The 19,128-nt window shown below is 38.3% G+C and overlaps 1 protein-coding gene across 2 annotated transcripts; it reads right to left on the bottom strand.

The window, feature by feature from the left end:
* Positions 1–3,855: 3,855 nt before the first annotated feature.
* Positions 3,856–18,240, bottom strand: COQ2 (coenzyme Q2, polyprenyltransferase). Of its 2 annotated transcripts, XM_072398320.1 has the most exons (9): positions 18,106–18,199; positions 17,404–17,495; positions 14,761–15,108; positions 13,625–13,791; positions 11,882–12,003; positions 10,756–10,841; positions 8,027–8,160; positions 7,437–7,625; positions 3,856–6,811 (listed from the first exon to the last, which is right to left on the bottom strand). In XM_072398320.1, the coding sequence occupies exons 1-9, from the start codon at positions 18,111–18,113 to the stop codon at positions 6,662–6,664; spliced, it is 1,296 nt and encodes a 431-aa protein (XP_072254421.1). In that variant the 5' UTR covers positions 18,114–18,199; the 3' UTR covers positions 3,856–6,661. The 2 variants fall into 2 exon arrangements, with proteins under 2 accessions (XP_072254421.1, XP_072254422.1); XM_072398321.1 differs by lacking the exon at positions 17,404–17,495 and having other exon boundaries at positions 18,106–18,240.
* Between the last annotated feature and the right edge of the window lie 888 nt (positions 18,241–19,128).

Raw genomic sequence — 19,128 nt, 5'->3', positions numbered from 1 at the left:
GCTATTTATGGCAATTATTATTATTAATAATAATTGGATGCACTGGACCGTTCATAATACAATTTGTTAATACTTTTACGGTTATGACAAACGACAAAGGGGCCCTCCTTGCGCATGAAGAATTCTTTGCAGTAAAGTTTGTGAACATGTTGACTAGACTCCTGCAAGAAGTATTCTTAGAGCGTAACTTTCATTAAAATGAAAAAATTCACACTTACCTATACTTCCACAGAATCCTTTATCCCTCCACACCTGGCCTCAATTTGATCTCCTGCATTGCCTTGGATTTTCCTTCATCCCGGCACCAGGTGCCGCCATCTTCTTCCTTCTTCTGCCTACGTAACCTAAACTTGCACTGCGCAGGCACCAGATTGGGTGATGCGTCCTTCTGTTTTTTATAAAAAACAAAAAGGCGATCTCACAGCGCACGCCTGAAATCCACACTTTTATTTTAATTGCGGGAAAAACTTGTTCTACACATGCCAGAGATCGAGATGCGTAGATCAGGCAGAAGGAGCAGCCTGAAGCCTCCTGGGATACGTGACGAAGGTATCCCAGGAGGCTCTGCAGCGTAGTGGTAAAGACAGAAGGGGAGGGGCTCCCTATTTTTTTTTTTTTTTTAAAAAAAGCATTTAGGGAAAAATTAAGCCAATTTGTACTTTATATTAAAGATCTACCCTATTAAGTAAAGTAAGACTTTTGGTGATAGGTCCTCTTTAAAGCTTTTTTAAAAAAAAAAAAAAAAAGAGTGCAGTAACGCCTTCCTAGGGGATCAAGAATGAATGGAAGCGCAAAGCCTCCCGGGATACCAACGTCAAACATTCCGGGATGCTCTTGCATGCGCACGCGGAGCCTTTTTGTAAAAAAAAAAAAAAGGAAAGAAATATCTGATCCCGCGCATGCGCAGTGAGATCGGCAAATTTATTTCTATTCTACGTCACCCGATCTCGCACCAGGGTTGGTTGACTTAAGCTGCGTACACACGTCAGATTTTTATCGCCCGATAATCGGCATCGGCCAGATATCGGGCGAAAATCTGGCTTGTGTACAATCGGCGGCGCCCATCGTCCGAACGACCGTCCTGGCGGATCCACGGACGATGAACGACGACCGATCCTAATGCAAGGGAAGGGGGAGAGCGCGCAGCAGGGTGCCTCTCTGTTGCTCTCCCCCTCCCCTCTCCATAGAGCATGAACGGTGCTGTATGTACAGCACCGTTCATGCATCGTGTAGTCCTTTGTCTTTGGAAAGGATCGTGAAAGATCCTTTCCAACGACAAAAATTGCACGTGTGTACGCAGCTTTAGGAAGAAAAACCAGGAAGAAGGGGGGGATGGCTGCACCCGGAGTGCCGGCACGAAGACGCATGCTGGGACAACGCAGGACTGTGCTGCGGGATTATAAGGTAAGTGTATATTTTTTTGTTTCGGGGGATTTTTGAGTTCAGTTCTTCTTTAGGATTAAAATATTTAAGACTTATGAAAAAAATGGATATTTAAAGCACAGAATATAACTGGGTATTGCAGTTTAAAAAAAATCACACCAGAGACTGTTGATCAAAGAAAGATCTAATTGCTTTATATAATCAGGAAGGAATTGTTATTCCCCCCTGTAGGGTAACACTGAACTGTTTTAAAAGGTGTTTTGTTGCTTTACTCTGGATCTACTTTGCATATCGGCTTCTGTCTGGAGTTTGCAGGTTTCAACTCTTTCTTTATCCTGAGTATGCTACTATGTAACCAACATTTTCAATCTATCCATGACTGAACCCATAATGGGAACCCAGAAAAAAAAAGCAATCTCTTAGGATTGGTGAGCAGATGACTTCCCTCTTAACGTATGATTGCCTATTAGATTACATTCTGCCCATGTGTACTTTGCCCTACCCCTTTCACTGCTGTGTGTATAGCGGATCTTCTAACCCTTTCACTGCCAGGCTGCTACCATGTCAATCTATTCACCCAGCAAACTCTGCCCTATTTCCTGTCACATAAAGCTGCAGTCTGCTCTAAGCATTTGACAGCTTGCCAATGATGGGATGGATATTTTAACCATGGCCTGACTAGAAATCTTCAGAGATGCATTCAAACCCAATCCAAATTAACATCATATGGCTAAAAATAAATATTTACTTCATCCCGTTTTTTCTAGTCAAATATGTATTTTTTTTATTTACACTTTATTTACATTATTTACACTTGTAGCTTAAGCTTCCTCAACAATTCCCCCGAAGAAGCCAACAGGCGAAACGTGTCAGTCTAAGAGGCACCTAGTGTTTTTTTATTTTTTTGTTTTCCTCTCGTTAATCATTATTGCATTATTAGAAAATATATGTATAGTTAATCAAAAAACACCCAAGTTTTTTAAATAGGGTATGACCCAAAACCTTTTGATTTATACATATGTTTTGTTGTTTATATGTAACCTGTGAACTATTAATACAAACTGTACTGCCAAACATAACACCCAATCTTCTCTTTCATTTTTTTCTCCACAAAACAAATCCTGCTCCCCTGCTTTGGTGTTCTGACCGAGTATACAGTTCAGGTGTTCAGCTAATTGTCACGCAGCTATTTGTATGCTTTTTTCACGTGTGTGACAACTACTAACATCAAATGATCAGCTTTACATCCAGAGAATTAAGATTCTGTAGAATGAGTTCAGCAAAGGGCAGCTTTTACAATTTCTCACTATAGCTACCTAATAAATGGGCTGCTTTACACACCAAGATGGACCAAAAACTGTGCAAGCAGCACCAGGGACAATGCATGGTCCCGTATAAATGGGCCGAAAGCTTATGGCAAGGCTGCCAGAAAACCCTGGCTACCTAGATGTTAGAGTCAGAAGTTCTATTAAGATCTGCATAGCTGGTCCATGGCATTGCTGAAGTACTGTCATTAGATAAACAGCTGCCAGGGAACTATTTCCTAAGATGAAGTCAGCAATTGCAGTTTCTATTCTTCTCTTCAGTACAGGCTTCACAGAACCACTTGCCAGATTATCTCTGATTGGACCTTATGACTTATGTTCCTGTGGACATATTACACATAATTCTGGAAAATATGAGGCACTTTTTATTATACACTGTTCTTAAAATTATTTGCAGTATACATTGTAAATTTACTGTACAGTAGCTAATATTCTGTACATTATATACTACACATTAGTCAGCTGTATAAATATAACATGCTACTTTGCAATATATACTGTACTGTATATTATATACTCTGCTGTACATATTGTACCCCAATATATGTTTTGCTGTACATTATATATATATACCACATTGATTTATAGTATATACTGAATGCTCATGTATCTCATATGATATGCATTATATATAACAGATGGATTTCTATTATATACTGAGCTGTAAACTATGTATCCCACTACTGCATGGTCATTCATATATGCTGTTCTATATATATATATATATATATATATATATATATATATATATATATATATATCAAATGGATTTCTATTATATACTGTTTGCTGATGTACCTTATATGCTGAGCTGTACACTATATATCTCAAATGGATTTCTTTTATATACTGTATGCTGTGCTATTTGTGAAATGCTCCACAGTATACTGAGCAATAAAAGCAAGTTTGGATATACACAGTATATGTGAGTGATGACAGTGCTGGAAACCCTTAGGCACTGTCAACAAGGTGCTACAGGTAGATTCCTATACTATAAACATGCTTCTCTAAGGATATTCATGTCATATTGAGGTATTCACACATTTTCTCATATTTTTCTTATCTTGAATTGAGAAATATCTGCAGTAAAATTTCTAAAACAAAGCAACTACTGCAAAAAGAAATGTATTGCAGATAACACAGACAATATATTTCAAAATAATTTATTATCTTTAAAATAAACATTTTACAGCCAGAATTAAAGATGGTCACCTTGAGAACACCTTACAGGGAGAACAGGTGTAATTTAACCCAGAGTCTGCCTGAAGCATTACAACATCCAAATGCAATTTTATTTCCTGAAATATAGCTTAACATTGTTTAGATAATGATCTGAGAAACAGGTATTTCTACTTCACATAATGTGCTTATTTCAGATGATTGCAAACCAAACAAATAGTCTGGTCAAGCAGAGGGGAAACAGAATAGAATTTTAGAATGAAGGAAGGAGGTCCTGATTCCCCTATATAGATAGAATAGTGGGCTTTAAAACTACAGGGAACAACAGTAGAAGGTAAGAGGTCATGATTATCCTTTACAGAAAGAATTATGGGATATCAATAGAAGAATCACCAGCAGGAGCACCTAATTCCCCTGTATAGATACTATTGTTGGGTGTACAGGTAGTCCCAGAGTTAAGGACATCCAACATACGGATGACTCTTAGATAGGAATGGGGCTTCCCTGCTCACTCGTGTGCAGGAGGGAGGCTTAAAATCTTTTGGTAACGATACATAAAGTGTGTTCTTTAATGTATTATTCATAATTTGACATTTGACATTATGAATGTTATTAGTTTAGTTTCCCTCCCCTTTATATTTATTATGTTGAAAAAAAAGGAAAATGTTAGAAAGCAAACATACCCATGGTCACAATATGTTAGCAGGGTGGATTTCTGGTCAAAGGTGATTCTGTCATAATTTTTTTATTAACTTGAATTTTATACTTTATACTTGAATATCGAGTATCTCCTTTTTTGTGTGTTTTCTTTATCAATGTTTGTACAGTGTTTTCTTTCTACTAATAAAAATTATTTAAAAAAAAATCTTTTGGTAAACACGGCTGAGCAACATCTTGTAACCCTTTAATGACCAAGACAAATTCTGCAGTTGTGTCTTTTTGCATATCAAAGCACAGCCTGCTCCAGAAGTTAATGAATGTCTAGGCTCCAAAAATTATTTTTGTTTGCTTTGTTTGTGACTAACTCACAGTGAGGATTTTATACAGTAACTGACACAATGCTGCCTAATAATATGTTGAGACAAACAGCTGTCCTAATTGCATTTATTAAAATAATGTTCCTGTTCCGACTTACATTCAAATTCAACTTAAGAATAAATCCACAGTCCCTATGTCGTATGTAACTCGGGGACTACCAGTATTACTAGAGGAGTCACCAGCTAGAGGAACGAAGTCCTGATTCCCCTACATAGATAGAATTGTGGGGTGTAACACTACAGGGATCAACAGCAGAAGGTAAGAGGTCCCAATTATCCTTTACAGAAAGAATTATGGGATATCAATAGAGATCACCAGAAAAAAGAAAGAGGTCTTGATTCCCCTATATAGATACTATTGTCATGTGTATTATTACAGAGGTCACCAGCTAGAGGAAAGATGTCCAGATTCCCCTACATAGATAGAATTGTGGGGTTATCACTAGAAAAGTCGTATTTAGGAAGGAGGAAGGTCTTAAATCCCTATATATAAAAAATAATTTGTGAGAAGTGTCCAGCAGGAGGAAGGAGTTCTTGTTTTTTTATGTAGCCCTTTATTTTGTATCTCTTGCAGAAATGGTTGTTGCCTGGAACTTTTTCATTGTTTTATCGGTCATATCTTTTATATATTTATCTGCTGCAAATAAAAAAGTTTTACTTCCTCTCCTGAAAGCTATAATTATGTAATTAATGTTAGGGGACACTGATATGGCTAGGCATCCTGCAGGTGCATCACTGCAGTATTACACTGTTTATTCTGTGCAGCAGGAGAACAAAGGAATAGCAGCATCTCCTGTTTCCCTTTAGTTGTGCAGGCTGAGATGCTCCATCTCTGCATCCCAAGCACATTAACTGAGGCTGTGCACAGGTGGAAGAGGAGTTTAGGAGCAGATTTGTCCCTGGCTTCCTCCCATTAGAAGCTAGAACATGAGCAGGAAGTTTTTCTGCCTGTTGTAGCCTGTTGTAGCATTAGGCTTGTTGACCTGCTGCTGCTGTGTTTATTCATTGTATTTGCTTTTGCCAATTCTGCCTCTTTTCATAAACATGAGATTGTATGGTGCCTGAGCCGACCTGTGCCTGTGACGCTGGCTCTGTTTTATCTTCACTCCTGGATATAGTGTGTTTGGCGGAGGGATTACTTGTGTTTGACCTGTGGCTTTGTTTTCTGGACATGACAGTGCTGGACTCTCCTGTACTGTGATATCTGTGGGCTCCTGGCCCTCTGTCAGTTCTTCTCCAGATGCCACTCCTTGTGGATTCACAGAAGTCCTGGAGGCACCATGTGCTGAGACGGCGCAACTCCTGAGGCTGAGCGGAGCTTGCTATAGGTGAAGAGTTAGATTGGGGAAATGGCTTCCGGTGAGCATTGTTGCTGGACCATTGCCTTTCAATCAACAGGTATTATTTTTACTGAAAACCACATATTTAAAAAAAAAAAAATTAAAAACTATTTTTTAAATATATGGGTTAGCTTACCGATGATTTTAGTGATTTGAATCACATGTAGTTTTGGGTCATCTATGTATGCTTGCTGCCCAAGTAGAAAGACCTGTTCTTTAATCCAATTGAAAGAAAACCCTAATCAAGAATGATCAAGTTCTTTTTAGGAAATTGATCATACAAAGGAGAGAAACATGTCATGTAATGCTACATGGGTGATCCATGCCTCTGACTTCCAGCAGGAAAAGATCAGGTTAGGGGTTAATACTCCAGCCAGACATTCTTCTATCTCGAGCTCTAAGGAGATGCATTATTGATTTCACTGGCGTCTTTTCTTTTCCAGAGGTTTCCAAGCACAATGCCAACGAAAAGTAAAAAACCTACATTGCGGTTAGCACTGAACTTTTTCCAGCAGTCCTCTGTATTGTTTATGTCTAAAGTATAAATCTGTTACAGGAGGAAGAAAAAAAAATGGGAATCATTTCAAATTTACACTTCTGAAATTTATATATGAATGTCCTAATATGTATAACTGTTGAAGTCAGACAGAAACCATCTTGCTATCTGAACCAGGAAGAAAACTTCTGAAGTTCATGGGAGCGGCCCAATGAAATCAAAGAACATACAGAAGACACCTTGAATTGCACCAGTCATGCTATATACATCTTGTGGTTACCTTGCTAATGATCATGTAGTATATGCCATTCAATAACATCACCACTGGTTTTAACTATTGTATTTGTTTTAGGCTGAAATGACCCTCAAATTAAATCAACTTAATACATTTTAGGACAGGAAAACAAATGGCATTTATTGTCTTACAGTTATTTTTTTTCTATAACAGCAAAAAAGTTAAATAGAAATAACCCCTTGTAGAGTGTACTAATACCCCCCCCCACCTTTTCTGATTTAGGCCTATAGCTCTGCAATCAGCAAATTTTATTCGCCCTGGCCCAACAGACGGTGTGTCGTCTCTGCAAAGAGACCACTGCATCCACATAGACAGCAAGGGTCTCACTCAACATTATTCCTTTCTATATGCTAGAAAAATCTTGTAGGGGAAAAAAGTTACCTGACGAGCAAGATGTCCTCCAATAAGTGCAACAGCGACATAATAGGGAAATGTCTGGTCACAGTTTATTCCCGTCGCAGTAAGTCCACCAAGCATTGCTGCACTAAATCCGCTGAGCCAGGGCTTCGTCTGCTCATTGAATCTCAGTGCGGTTGACTTTACCCCAACAATTGCGTCATCTTTTTTATCCTAAAAAAACAGAGTTGAGATTGTTTTTTTTGTTTTTTTATTGGCAACATGTGCTCACTGTGTTAATTCTTTGCAGGAGCATTGTCACCCAGGAGTAATAATAAACACCTCTCCCTCTTCTCTACTACATTCTCTCCTCCTATTAGGGGAGGCTATTCTGTTTAGATAGAGTGGGGAAGGTTTTGCTTTCACATGACGTCCCCCTAGAGGGCAAGGCAATGGCGCCCAACATTTTGTGTTAAACAATTGAGGATATCTTTTGGAGGAAAAGAAAAACTGCATAGATTTCTCTGAATTGAAGGTGGGTATAGCAGTCTAAGTTTTTGTTTTCTTTTTAATATTCCACTAGGGGTCCTAATAATTTTAAAGGCTTTTTTGCCCTGACAAATAGGAGGAATTACCTGGTGTGCGTAGATGGTATCATAAACCAGTGTCCACATGACTCCAGAGAGATACAGGGGAAGACACACGGACCAGTCACATGATCCTTTAATAGCAGACCAGCCTAGCAACGCTCCCCAGTTGAATGTTAGCCCTAGACATAAAGATAAAAGATAAATGTATTAACATATAAAGATAAATGATAAATGCATTAACCTAGATGCAATTAATAAACAACATTTTGTAAAAAAGACAGTTTATGTAAAACCTGGTACAAGGTAATGGAGTCTTGACAACATCTATGCGTGCCATTAGGCTTTAGGGAATATTTGACATTATTTCCGCCCACAGGTTTATTTTTAGCTTTGGGTGTGTAAAAACAATATTTTAGGATTTCAAAATAGAAGCAGCCTGTAGGCTAATACTGGATGTGAAAAACAAGGCAGTGTGTTTGCGATGCAAAAGATACTCATCGATCATTTTTTTTTCACCCCCAATCTACCCAATACCTGCTTCCAAACTACCAATCTTGCATTGCGTCCTAAAAAAATAAATAAAAAGCACAGTGCAACATGGCATTGTAGAAAACCGCTTAAAAACAGACCTACTGGGAAATTATTACAATGTAATTTCATCTTTTCTCTGTTATCACCTAGTATGCCTTTGTGCTTCTTCTGTCTTCCAAGGCAGCAAACAAAAATCAGTGATATGGACAGACAGATCTGTATAGTCAAACTTTTTTCAGGGTATTGCCACATTTTTCCACAGTGGTCAAAGGACCTGCAGCCATGTTGGAATTATCATTTCTTGCAGCTCTCATCCCACAAGGGAGGTTATATGCATTAAATGCATCTAGCCACACCAAAAATGCTTAACACTTAAAACTGCATATGAAATTCCAGCGCATCAACATGATTTTATAAATGCTTGTGGAGATAAGCCTTAGATCGGTGAGTTGGTTCTGCACGGCTGATCACGGGGTTCCTGTGGTCATGGAAGCGATCTGCAGGGAGCTCGGGAATTAGCACATGTATACAGCACTTAGAAATACCTAAGCAGACCTATGCACTTGGAATAGAGGCTCCAGCCTCGGACTGCTGATCACCAGATACAATTAAACAACCCTGTGTTTAGGGAAAAGAACCATAATATACTTTGAGCTTATTCAAGTGTTAGGTATGGGGAACTTTCACCCCAGCCCTGTCTACCCTTATATATACAGAAACCCCCTTCCAATAAACACCCTGCAGGTTAGGTCTTGTGTGCTTAGCCTTAGTATGTTTTATCTCTGCTCTCCTAGTCCTGGGACTGGGATTTTCTCATCTCGATTCCCCTCTCTGGGGTACATTTTCAATGCACTACTAAAAAGATTCTACTGAAGAATGTGACAATAGTATCTGGTACTTTGGGTTACCAACCCCTTGTATAGAGATTCTTGGGTGCAAAATGTAAAAAAATGCACAACAAAAGTAGTAACTGAGAAGATCAGCAGGTCATCCTGGTTGGGAGAGGGGGATATTTCAGATCAGGTAGAGGATGGCAGCCAAGAACTGAAAAAATGGCTGTTCTCCCTCAACCATGGCAGTCCTATTTAGGTTTATAAAGTTACAGGCCATCGGTTTTAAAGTTAAATAACTTGTTAATTATGCTATAGAACGCAATTTTGGCCAACAACTGGGAGTTTTAAGGCATTCATTTATAGATAAACATTGCAGTATACAAAACCATTAATTACTATACAAATCTTAGAGCTTTTCACAAAAAGGTACATGTATTTGCAGTCTCCATGTTGCAAATAATGTAGTTTGTTTGACATGTTTTGCGGAAAGATACCGTTTCTTTAAGAACAGAACACATGGGACCTATAACATGATATAATCCATAAATTGCAATTTATTTAGTCAAAATTAGTTTATTTAAATATAGTGATACATACTTACAGCAGCAGGGGCTTTCTGTTATACCCCTAAACCATCTAGACTGAAAGAACTCTGCTAGTTCACTCATTTTGTTGGTAAATGCACTGTTTAGGTATGTATAACTATATTTCTATGAACAAATTCTGGATAAATAAACTGCAATTTAGCTTTTAGCTGGGCGCACCACCTGGCTGTTTTTAGGTGGTTATCAATGAGTTGGGTCACAAATACCAGGGCTGCCACCCGCCTACAATTTCTTGCCATCCGGGTTTAAAAGATTTGTGCGTTGAGCACTGGGACCCACGTGTTATGTTCCTGATGAAGTAGTATCTTTCTGCGAAACACATCGAACAACCTTTATTTGTAACATGGAGACTACAACTACATGTACATTTTTGTAAAATGTTTTAAGATTTGTAAAATAAATATTTTTTTTTTTTTTATTCTGCATTGTTTATCTATGATCAAATGCCTTAAAAGTTCCAGTTGTTGGCCAAAATTGTGTTCCATTGTCTATTGGGGGATGTTGACGATAACACTTTATTTATAATTTTTAATCTGCTTTATCACTATGCTGCTTTATCACTATTTTCAGGCCACAATGTTTTAGAACTTGTTGTAAGAGTCCTGACAAGTGTTTGTGTGCAATGTATATCATTGCCTAATTTCTAATTGCTTAATTCCCACTAATCTCTATCAGTGATCTCTGAGTCATGGCGATTTGTAGAAAATAATAAACAGCTTATTTACTATATAATCCTTTCCATGTCATCAAGAAAAGCTGAACCATATTTCTAGCACCGCTATATCTGCAATATGTGCAGGTTTACCTAATACAAGCTGTGGCCAGTACGTGATCCTCTTCATTAGCGGATACGTAACCACCAGGGACAGGGATGCAGCTCCTAAAGCAATGCTAAAAACAAGACAAAAGAAAAAAAAATGATGATTAAGGGTTTAAAAGGTTGTTTATAAAGCACTTGTAAAAAAGAAGGAATAAGTGCAGACAAATTATATGTTTCTGGTACCTACACCCCTTTAGTTCCAGAGCAAGACAAAAGCATTGCTAACAAAACCATTAACTTAAGTGACTTTCAAGTGTTTAACAGACAAACCACTGTAGGAGCCCCTGGGTGGCCAGATGTTAGAACTGGGTGCCCATTAGGTGGTGACCACAGCACAACCCAACTGTCTTTCAGAGGAACCCTGAGACTTTGTGCAGGTTTTGTTGTGATACCCTTGAACGTATACATTTAATTTTAAGGGGGTTCACAGCTTTCCCTTCCATCCCACCCTGTTGTACAAATGTATCTCCCGTCTGGAAATTGCTAACTGCAATCTCACTAAACACTGTGAGCTACATACAATGTGATTTAGAAGCTGCAGAGAGGTTTTTTTTTTTAATATGTCAACAGCATAGTGAAGCAAGAGAGATTCCATGGAAGAAAAGACATAATAAACTTAGGCTTCAACAAAAAGTGTAAACTACATGCATGCCCCAATGCTTTGCTATAACAAATTCCAGTTTCTTCATTGACTCCTACAGTAAATGTTTAAAATACTGGATCCCCAAAAAAGTAACAAAACAAACATGCCACTTTTCTCTAAACACAGGGTTGTTTTATTGTAACTGGAGATCAGAATTCCCAAAACTGGTATACCAGAGCCCATGTTCCAAGCATATACCATGTGATATTTATTGCACCGACCAGTAGAGGGCGATTATATTTTATATTCTATTGTGCATTTTTTATTTTCTTTTAACATCCACACATACTTCCATTATCCCAGCTCATTCAAAGTTATTTACTTAGGTACCCTGCCTACTTTCATCACCAGCTTGGTCAGCAATGCTTGTAATGTTTACCAGTAATTCTGACAGGCAGTACAGTTGAACATTTAGTATGTGCAGCTCTCATTCCAAAAAAAAAACAATTTAAAGCAAAAAACACTTACCTATAATAGTTTAGGCACAAAAGTACACACAAAGCCAAACTAAGCTGACCCCCAAGAAAAACCAAGGACTGGAACTGGGAGATGTCACCTGCAGCAATGGGTCGACTTGCCGTTCTCTCCACCTTGAAAAAAAAAAAGAATTCTTATTAGGAGGCCATTATAACCAAGGATAAAGCTCTTCTGATGAAATATCTTAGAGCTGGAGACAAATTGTATGTTTGGTCAAACTTGTGTCTTTAGTTTTATGAAGAGTGGTAAGTCTGTATTCCCATGCTTAAAAAAATATCTGTGATCCCTTCCTATAGAGAATATTATTATTATTATTATTATTACACAGTATTTATATAGCGCCGACAAATCATGCGCCACTGTACAAAGTCCATTTTCATGTCACTATCTGTCCCTCAGAGGAGCTCACAATTTAATGTCCCTACCATAGTGATATGTCATTAATACAGTCAAAGGTCAATTTCAGGGGAAGCCAATTAACCCAACTGCATGTTTTTTGGAATGTGGGAGGAAACCGGAGTGCCCGGAGGAAACTCATGCAAACACGGGGAGAACCTGCAAACACCAAATAGTGTCCTGGACAAGATTGAAACTGGAACCTAGCGCTGCAAGGGCCAGAGTGCCAACCACTGAGCCACCATTTGTTTACTATATAATTTTCCATCAATTATACAAAAATGTACCATACATGTTAGAATATCTCTGTTTTTCCTGGCCCTTTGGGACATGACAGTGCCACATATATTGTGCAGCAGGTTGGAGCAGTAAGAGTAGCAGGGCTGTCAATAAATCAGGAAAAGGGAGTGAATTAAAACATGTTTTCATCAATTGGTAGATCTGATGTCTTTATTCAAAAATACATTTGAATGTAAATGCTACTCTGGGGCCCTTAAATGTGCTTTTATAAGTGACATTGGGTATACTAATATGAAATTCCACACAGATCTGGTCCCCCACCATTATATATGCTTTAATGTATTTCCCCTCTGTATACCAAGACGGCTATGCTCAGCAACATTGTGAATTACTGGTAGTGTTTCAACATTCCATGAGCTTTATTTGTTTTTTTTTTTTTTTAACTTTATGAAACTGTAGCTTAACGTGTAATTCTGTGATTCTTCATTTTACTATTGTTGTAAAAAACTAATAAAGATATGGGAAAAAAAAAAAAAACACATTGACCATGAGCTAGAGGGAAACTTATATTTGGGGATGGGGGCAGCACAGTGGCTCAGAGATAAGTTCTCTGGACATTAGATTGTGAGCCCCTTTGAGAGACAGCTAGTGACTTGTCTATGGACTTTGTACAGCGCTGAGTTATAAATACATTGTAATGATAATAATAATAATAATGTCCCCCAACAATCACCTGTTGAGCAAGAATGACCACCTGTGAAAACACTGCCCCTGTCCTCCTAGGAATCCCGAGTGTTCCCGCTCAGCTTTGTGCGTTCCCAGCTCCTCCTATTACATCCTCCGCAATCGTACATAACAAATACAACTGGTAGCGTTAGAATGAAACACCGAAATCCCAACAAAAGAGTTCCTGAGTGATACAGAAGACGGTCAAACAGTTTAACTATCTGAAATATCAGTTGTGGGGGAACTGGTACCTAAAATAACTCCCAACAAAGACCTTTTCTTTTTTCATTTTATTTCTCATTTCTATCACTCTGGTATACTTTTGTTAGGGACATTTCAATCAAAGAAACATTATGTTTATTTATGGTATACCTTTCTGTCAAAATCTTTGTCCCACATGTCGTTAATAGTGCACCCAGCACCTCGCATCAATATCGCTCCTGTGCCAAACAAGGCCAGCATAGAGAGGTCAGGCAGGCTTCCTGGTTCTGCTGCTAGGGCAATGCTCCAGGTGCAGGGCAGGTACAGCAACCATGTTCCTGCAAAATAATAAAAGATTTAGACAAGTTAGAATTGGACATTGACCTGTGTGATATATATTGTAGCAGACTTGATTTGCAGCAGGCAGGCACTTATCTGATGTTTCATGGCATCCTCAACACTATCCCTAAAAATAATTCCTTAATTATCATTTTGCTGGCTATACTCTTGCTCAATGCGTGGAAGCAGTGGTGAGAATTTTTAATGTAATCCACCTGTTGAATGAATGATGGAACTTTCAATCAGCAAAATACTCACGTCCTGCTGATTAAAGAGGCTTGGCTTTCTAATCAGAAGGCTTGGAGGACCTCCGCAGTGAAAGAACTGCTTCTACACACAGAACAAGGGTCATCCTTGGCAGCATGTTGACAGGGGACAGACTTTTCATTCAAGCTGTAGCTGCTTCCTAAGAAAACCAACAGTAAGGCTGAGCAGGCCTTTTTATGCACATAGAAAATATTTAGCTGATTCAAACTGAAAGATCAGCTTGGCTTTAACATGAATTAAGTTTGTCACATTTCCACAGAAAAATATATCCGATGCCTTAGCTAAATACACAATAAAAAATAATGAGTAGTATATCTGTTTCTTCCTTAAAGGTATATGCAGCAACAAACATGCAGCCAATGATTTCAGGACAGCTCCTGCAAACAAATTCTAAACCACTGTTAAAGCAGTTGAATTAAAAGAACAGCCAGGCAACCAGCATTTTATGAGGGAGAGAGAAGATATGGTAATGCATAGGTAACCAGTGGTCAACCCAGAAATTGTTTAAGCTGGGAAGAAATTGTAAGCAGATGGCAGCCCCTGTATTGCGACCCAACTTTTCAGTAACCACCAAAAACAGTGGGGTAGCTACTGAAAAATGCCAGATGGTGCACCCAGCTAAAGGGGGCTGGGGAGAACACAGGGTAACTCAGTACAACTTCCACTTATTACACATTAATACAATGTTTACAGCAAGTTACCTATAGGTTTATCCAGTCTCATAAGTCGCAGGTAAGGCTGGACATTCGCTGGCATTGACTTGACCAGAGCCGCAGCAGAAAAGTGACGTCTTGTTGCAGCATGTTTGTCTGTATTTGAGCTCTGAGACCTGGAAGGATACCAGCTATTTAGGAGAGGGGGGTATGTGTGGTGTGGGTGAGGCCATCTGTGATCCAGTAAGGTCTTTTTGTGATTGGTTTGGTTTGACAGAAAGCAGGCAGGCCAAGTGCTGTACACATTATAGGTGCAGGGTCTGTACACTGATTTATGAAAGGCCATCCATCTTCGAAGTATTGTCACAGGTAAGGTAGTCATCTCCAATGTCCTACCTAAAAATTAACAAAGCAGAGTTTTTTCATCGTCATATTGTTATAAAAAAAAATTCAAGGTCAGAGATAATCTTACAATTGTGAATAAAAGGAAAGAAAAGGTTTGGTGAACTCACATGAATTTCCCTGGGTTTCTGCATGAATGGCTTTTAATAAACTGTAATCTGACCCATCCATTAACAAGCAGCATGTAAAGTATTTTCCATTGCTATACTTTTTATGGAGAATTGGTTTAAAATTGCAATTTTGCTTGGAGAAAAAATAAAGTTAGGTCAATCAACATATGTTCTGTCTCTGCTAATGCGGATTTTTATTGGGGTAAGATGACTCCTTTTCTCGCTCTTATTACTGTAGTATTAGAGCCACCTCTAGCAAAATTACATACAATGAAAAATTAGGTAGTAAAGAAAAGGAGGTTTCAGGCTCATAAATTGTTTATGTGCTTAATGAATTATGTATTTAATTTTTCATTGTAATTAGGATTTTTTTTTATCTTGTTTATTTTTTATTTAGCCTGGAGGAAACTCACAGGTAGAAGATACAAACCCCACGCAGATACTCCCCTGGTCAGGAAATAAAACTAGGCCACAAGAAAAGCATGCTAGCTATGGAGCCACTGTGTTGCCTGTTTATTCCGGGGTTAGCAAAGTGTTTCTCAAACTTTTCAACCCCTTAAATAACTTTTAGGTCTAAGGGAACCCCTACTACTATAGTAGTGGAAGAATTCCTCTTACATTGCTGGCCATTGGGAAGAGTGTCACCCTCTTGCGGCTTGCTGCCGACACCTCGTCTGTTGTCTACCTTCACCTGAAACTGATCCAGACCCCCATATGGTATGGTAATCCTGTAAATCAGTAATCAGCACTTGGGCTGACAGTGATACTGTGCAGTGCAAACCTATTCCCTCACTCCTCTAACACCCTAAAATATACCTGGAGCTAAATATGTGTTCACCCAAATACGATCTCAATGACTTAATGATACCATATTTCAGTTAAGAATAATTTCAAGTCCAGCTATTTCAAATCCTTTATCCAATTTTATCTACACTTTCTGCTTTGTGTTGCTGATAACATTATATTACCATACATAATCTCCCCTTTTTCCCTCATTGGGATCATTTGGCGTGGAAGTCTCGCAGTTTTTATCAACTCTGTATCACTGTGACTATATAAATATTTATTATTCAAGTTAAACTTCAATCTCAATCCTCTCCTGAAGAAGCCTAAGGGTGAAACGCGTTGACAACTTGAGACCTTTTAAAAAAACTGAAGTTGATATTTTTACTTGAAATGTGAAAATAAGTGTATGTAATCACAGACTTTGATTGTTTGTAAATCATTAGCTAGTTGATCTATGTATGGTATAGGAATATACTGTGTAACTTTAAAAAAAATGATTTACTTTTAAAAAAAAAATCTGCCTATAAAAGCCTGTCTATCCCTCTACTTGATAACATAATTCACCATTGCAGATAGCCAAAAAGGTTATCACCTAATCTGACCTGAAATTTACAAATTGCTCATTGCTCAAAGAACCCCGAGCAACCTCTCGAGGAACCCTGGTTGAAAAAAAACTAGGTTAGCAGGAATTTTGATTTATTGCTGTATACAAACCTTTTTCAGTTCTTGTATATTTTTAAGATGCCTTACTTTAACAACCAGCTTGAGATCAATTCAGAAAAATTATAGGGTTTAGAAATGGCCAGCCAGCATTTGCTTCCCCTGGCCTCACATCCTCAAAATTCACATGCCAGGGACGCAGATGCCAGGCATCGCTGGACGCCGCCGCAGGCACCGCTGGAACATTGGAACCAGATACGACTTTAAAATTCCCTGGCATTCCACTCCAAGTGTGGCTTGGGGTTACCACTTTTGGTACTGAAAATTTACCCTGAGACACACTCTGGAATACCCCCAGGGAGGTTAATATTGGCACTTTAGGCAAGGCATTGTGTTTGCAATACAATGGAGAAGGCACCCAAAAGTAGATCCAATGCCACAATTTTAAAATTATGTAAAAGAAAAGCAGTCCACTTTAAATATTAAAGGGTTCCCCTTTTCTTTCCATCCTTACCACCCCGTATAGTATACGGAATGCATATATATATATATATATATATATATATATATTGGAAACTTTCAGGGTATCACAATCCTAAATCCTAAACCATAGAAGATTGAAGACTTTTGTTTTACTGGACTTTATAGGAAACCCTGTATGTCATATCATAAACTCAAAAGCTTGAAGAACTCGAAGGAAAGACGATGGCACGTTAGATGGAACAACAGCTACCAAAAAGAGGAGAGAAGCCAAAGACAGCGTGGGACTCGCTGGGCTTGATGTGTGGTCTGACGTCAGAGTAAAGCTGTCCATGCTTTCTTATCCTAAACAGGGTATATAAAAAAATGTTTAAATATATTTTCAAAATGTGTCTTTACTTTACAAAAAAAGCTGCTAGGATGTTCACTATTTATAGCTAAACACTAGAGGGCAGCACAATGGCTGCAATGTCAGCTTCCTGCCTATAAGCTCATGCCTACAAGTCCCATGATTCCTTGCATGGTGTATAATGGATGGGGGTGGTGACATTTGTAGTCTCAGCTCTGTACAGCACAATGGGGTGGCTACAAATGTAGACATAGTGAATGGAGAATGAATTGTAGCCACATTAATTAGGCAGTTCTTTTGAAAGGACATAAGGTATTTACAGTGAATATTAATCAGAGAAAATGAATGGATCATTGTCATACAACAAATATGTTTTTTTCTTTAGTGAATCCTAATTATTTTTGCATTTTTTATTTCATTTAATTGGCCATCCCACCTCTGTTTAAATTTGACATTGAAAAATATATGGGGTGCACTTTGATATTTGCACCCTGGGTGTTAAAGGTTGGGAGCCTAATGCTATTTGACAAATTATTTTTGATAAAATGTATGCAATGCAGGCACTTTTAGCAATAGAGCTACTGTAATAGATGACAATATCTGTACCTGAGCATCCTCAGAATATGAATCAAGGAAAACACATTTCCAATAGCATTATAAGCAACCAGTCCTCTTCTAGTGCCCTCTTTTACTATGCACACTTCCGGCTTCCGAGAGCCAAGCCTCGTTCTGGGTACCTTTCCACAGATCACATGACCTTAAATTCAGCTTCATTCTGGGACATTGCGATATATTTCGTGACCTCCTCACAACATAGCCTCGTTCTGGGATCGTTCTCAAGAATACATGATCGCCTCAAAACCAAGCCTCGTTATGGGAACCTCAACGCTTGTAGTGTAGTGACAGTAAAATATAAATAAAATCAAAGGGACGTTTCCATGGTGATTTCATCTATTTATGATTATATTTTGTATTTATTTAATATTTATATTTAAAACATATGATTATTATTAAAAATACATATTTCACTCAGATCAACAGAGCTAATAAAGTGTAACTTTCATAATCTTTTTTTAATAAAAACACCTTCACTGTAAAAAAAGCCCTCATACATTCCCCATACTAAGTCCACTGGGTCCAACGTCCTCCTGGTTGCCTTCTTTCCGGCACCACATAAACAGCAGTCACTGGCCTCCTCATTCTTCTTTTTCTGGCTTCTGCTCATATCATCTGATCTGACACTGCTCAGGCACAAGATCATTTGGTGCGTCATATATATTTTTTTACATTACGGTAAAATCCCTTATGACACATGCTCAATCTCAAGCATGCGCACAAGGAGCAGTCTGCAGTCTCCTGGGTATGTGTGATATGTGGGATTTCAACTTTAGTTTCCATGGTGGGAGGGGTCTTCGCTAAAAAATGTTTTTTTAAACCATTTAATAAAAAATAAATGACATTATATAAAAGTTTCATCCTGTGGAGAAATGACCCCTTTAAATTTAACTAAATACTTTTGCTTTTTTTTTTTTTAATTAAATGAAGTTTGAGCCATGTTGCCTGACCACAATTGCCACTATTTGTGTCTATGTGTTCAACTCCAGGAAGAGTGTATACAATATCCATTCC

Source organism: Pyxicephalus adspersus, chromosome 1 (genome assembly GCF_032062135.1).
Source record: "Pyxicephalus adspersus chromosome 1, UCB_Pads_2.0, whole genome shotgun sequence".
NCBI classification, from domain to species: domain Eukaryota; kingdom Metazoa; phylum Chordata; class Amphibia; order Anura; family Pyxicephalidae; genus Pyxicephalus; species Pyxicephalus adspersus.
This window is presented reverse-complemented; position numbering and strand designations above follow the sequence as displayed.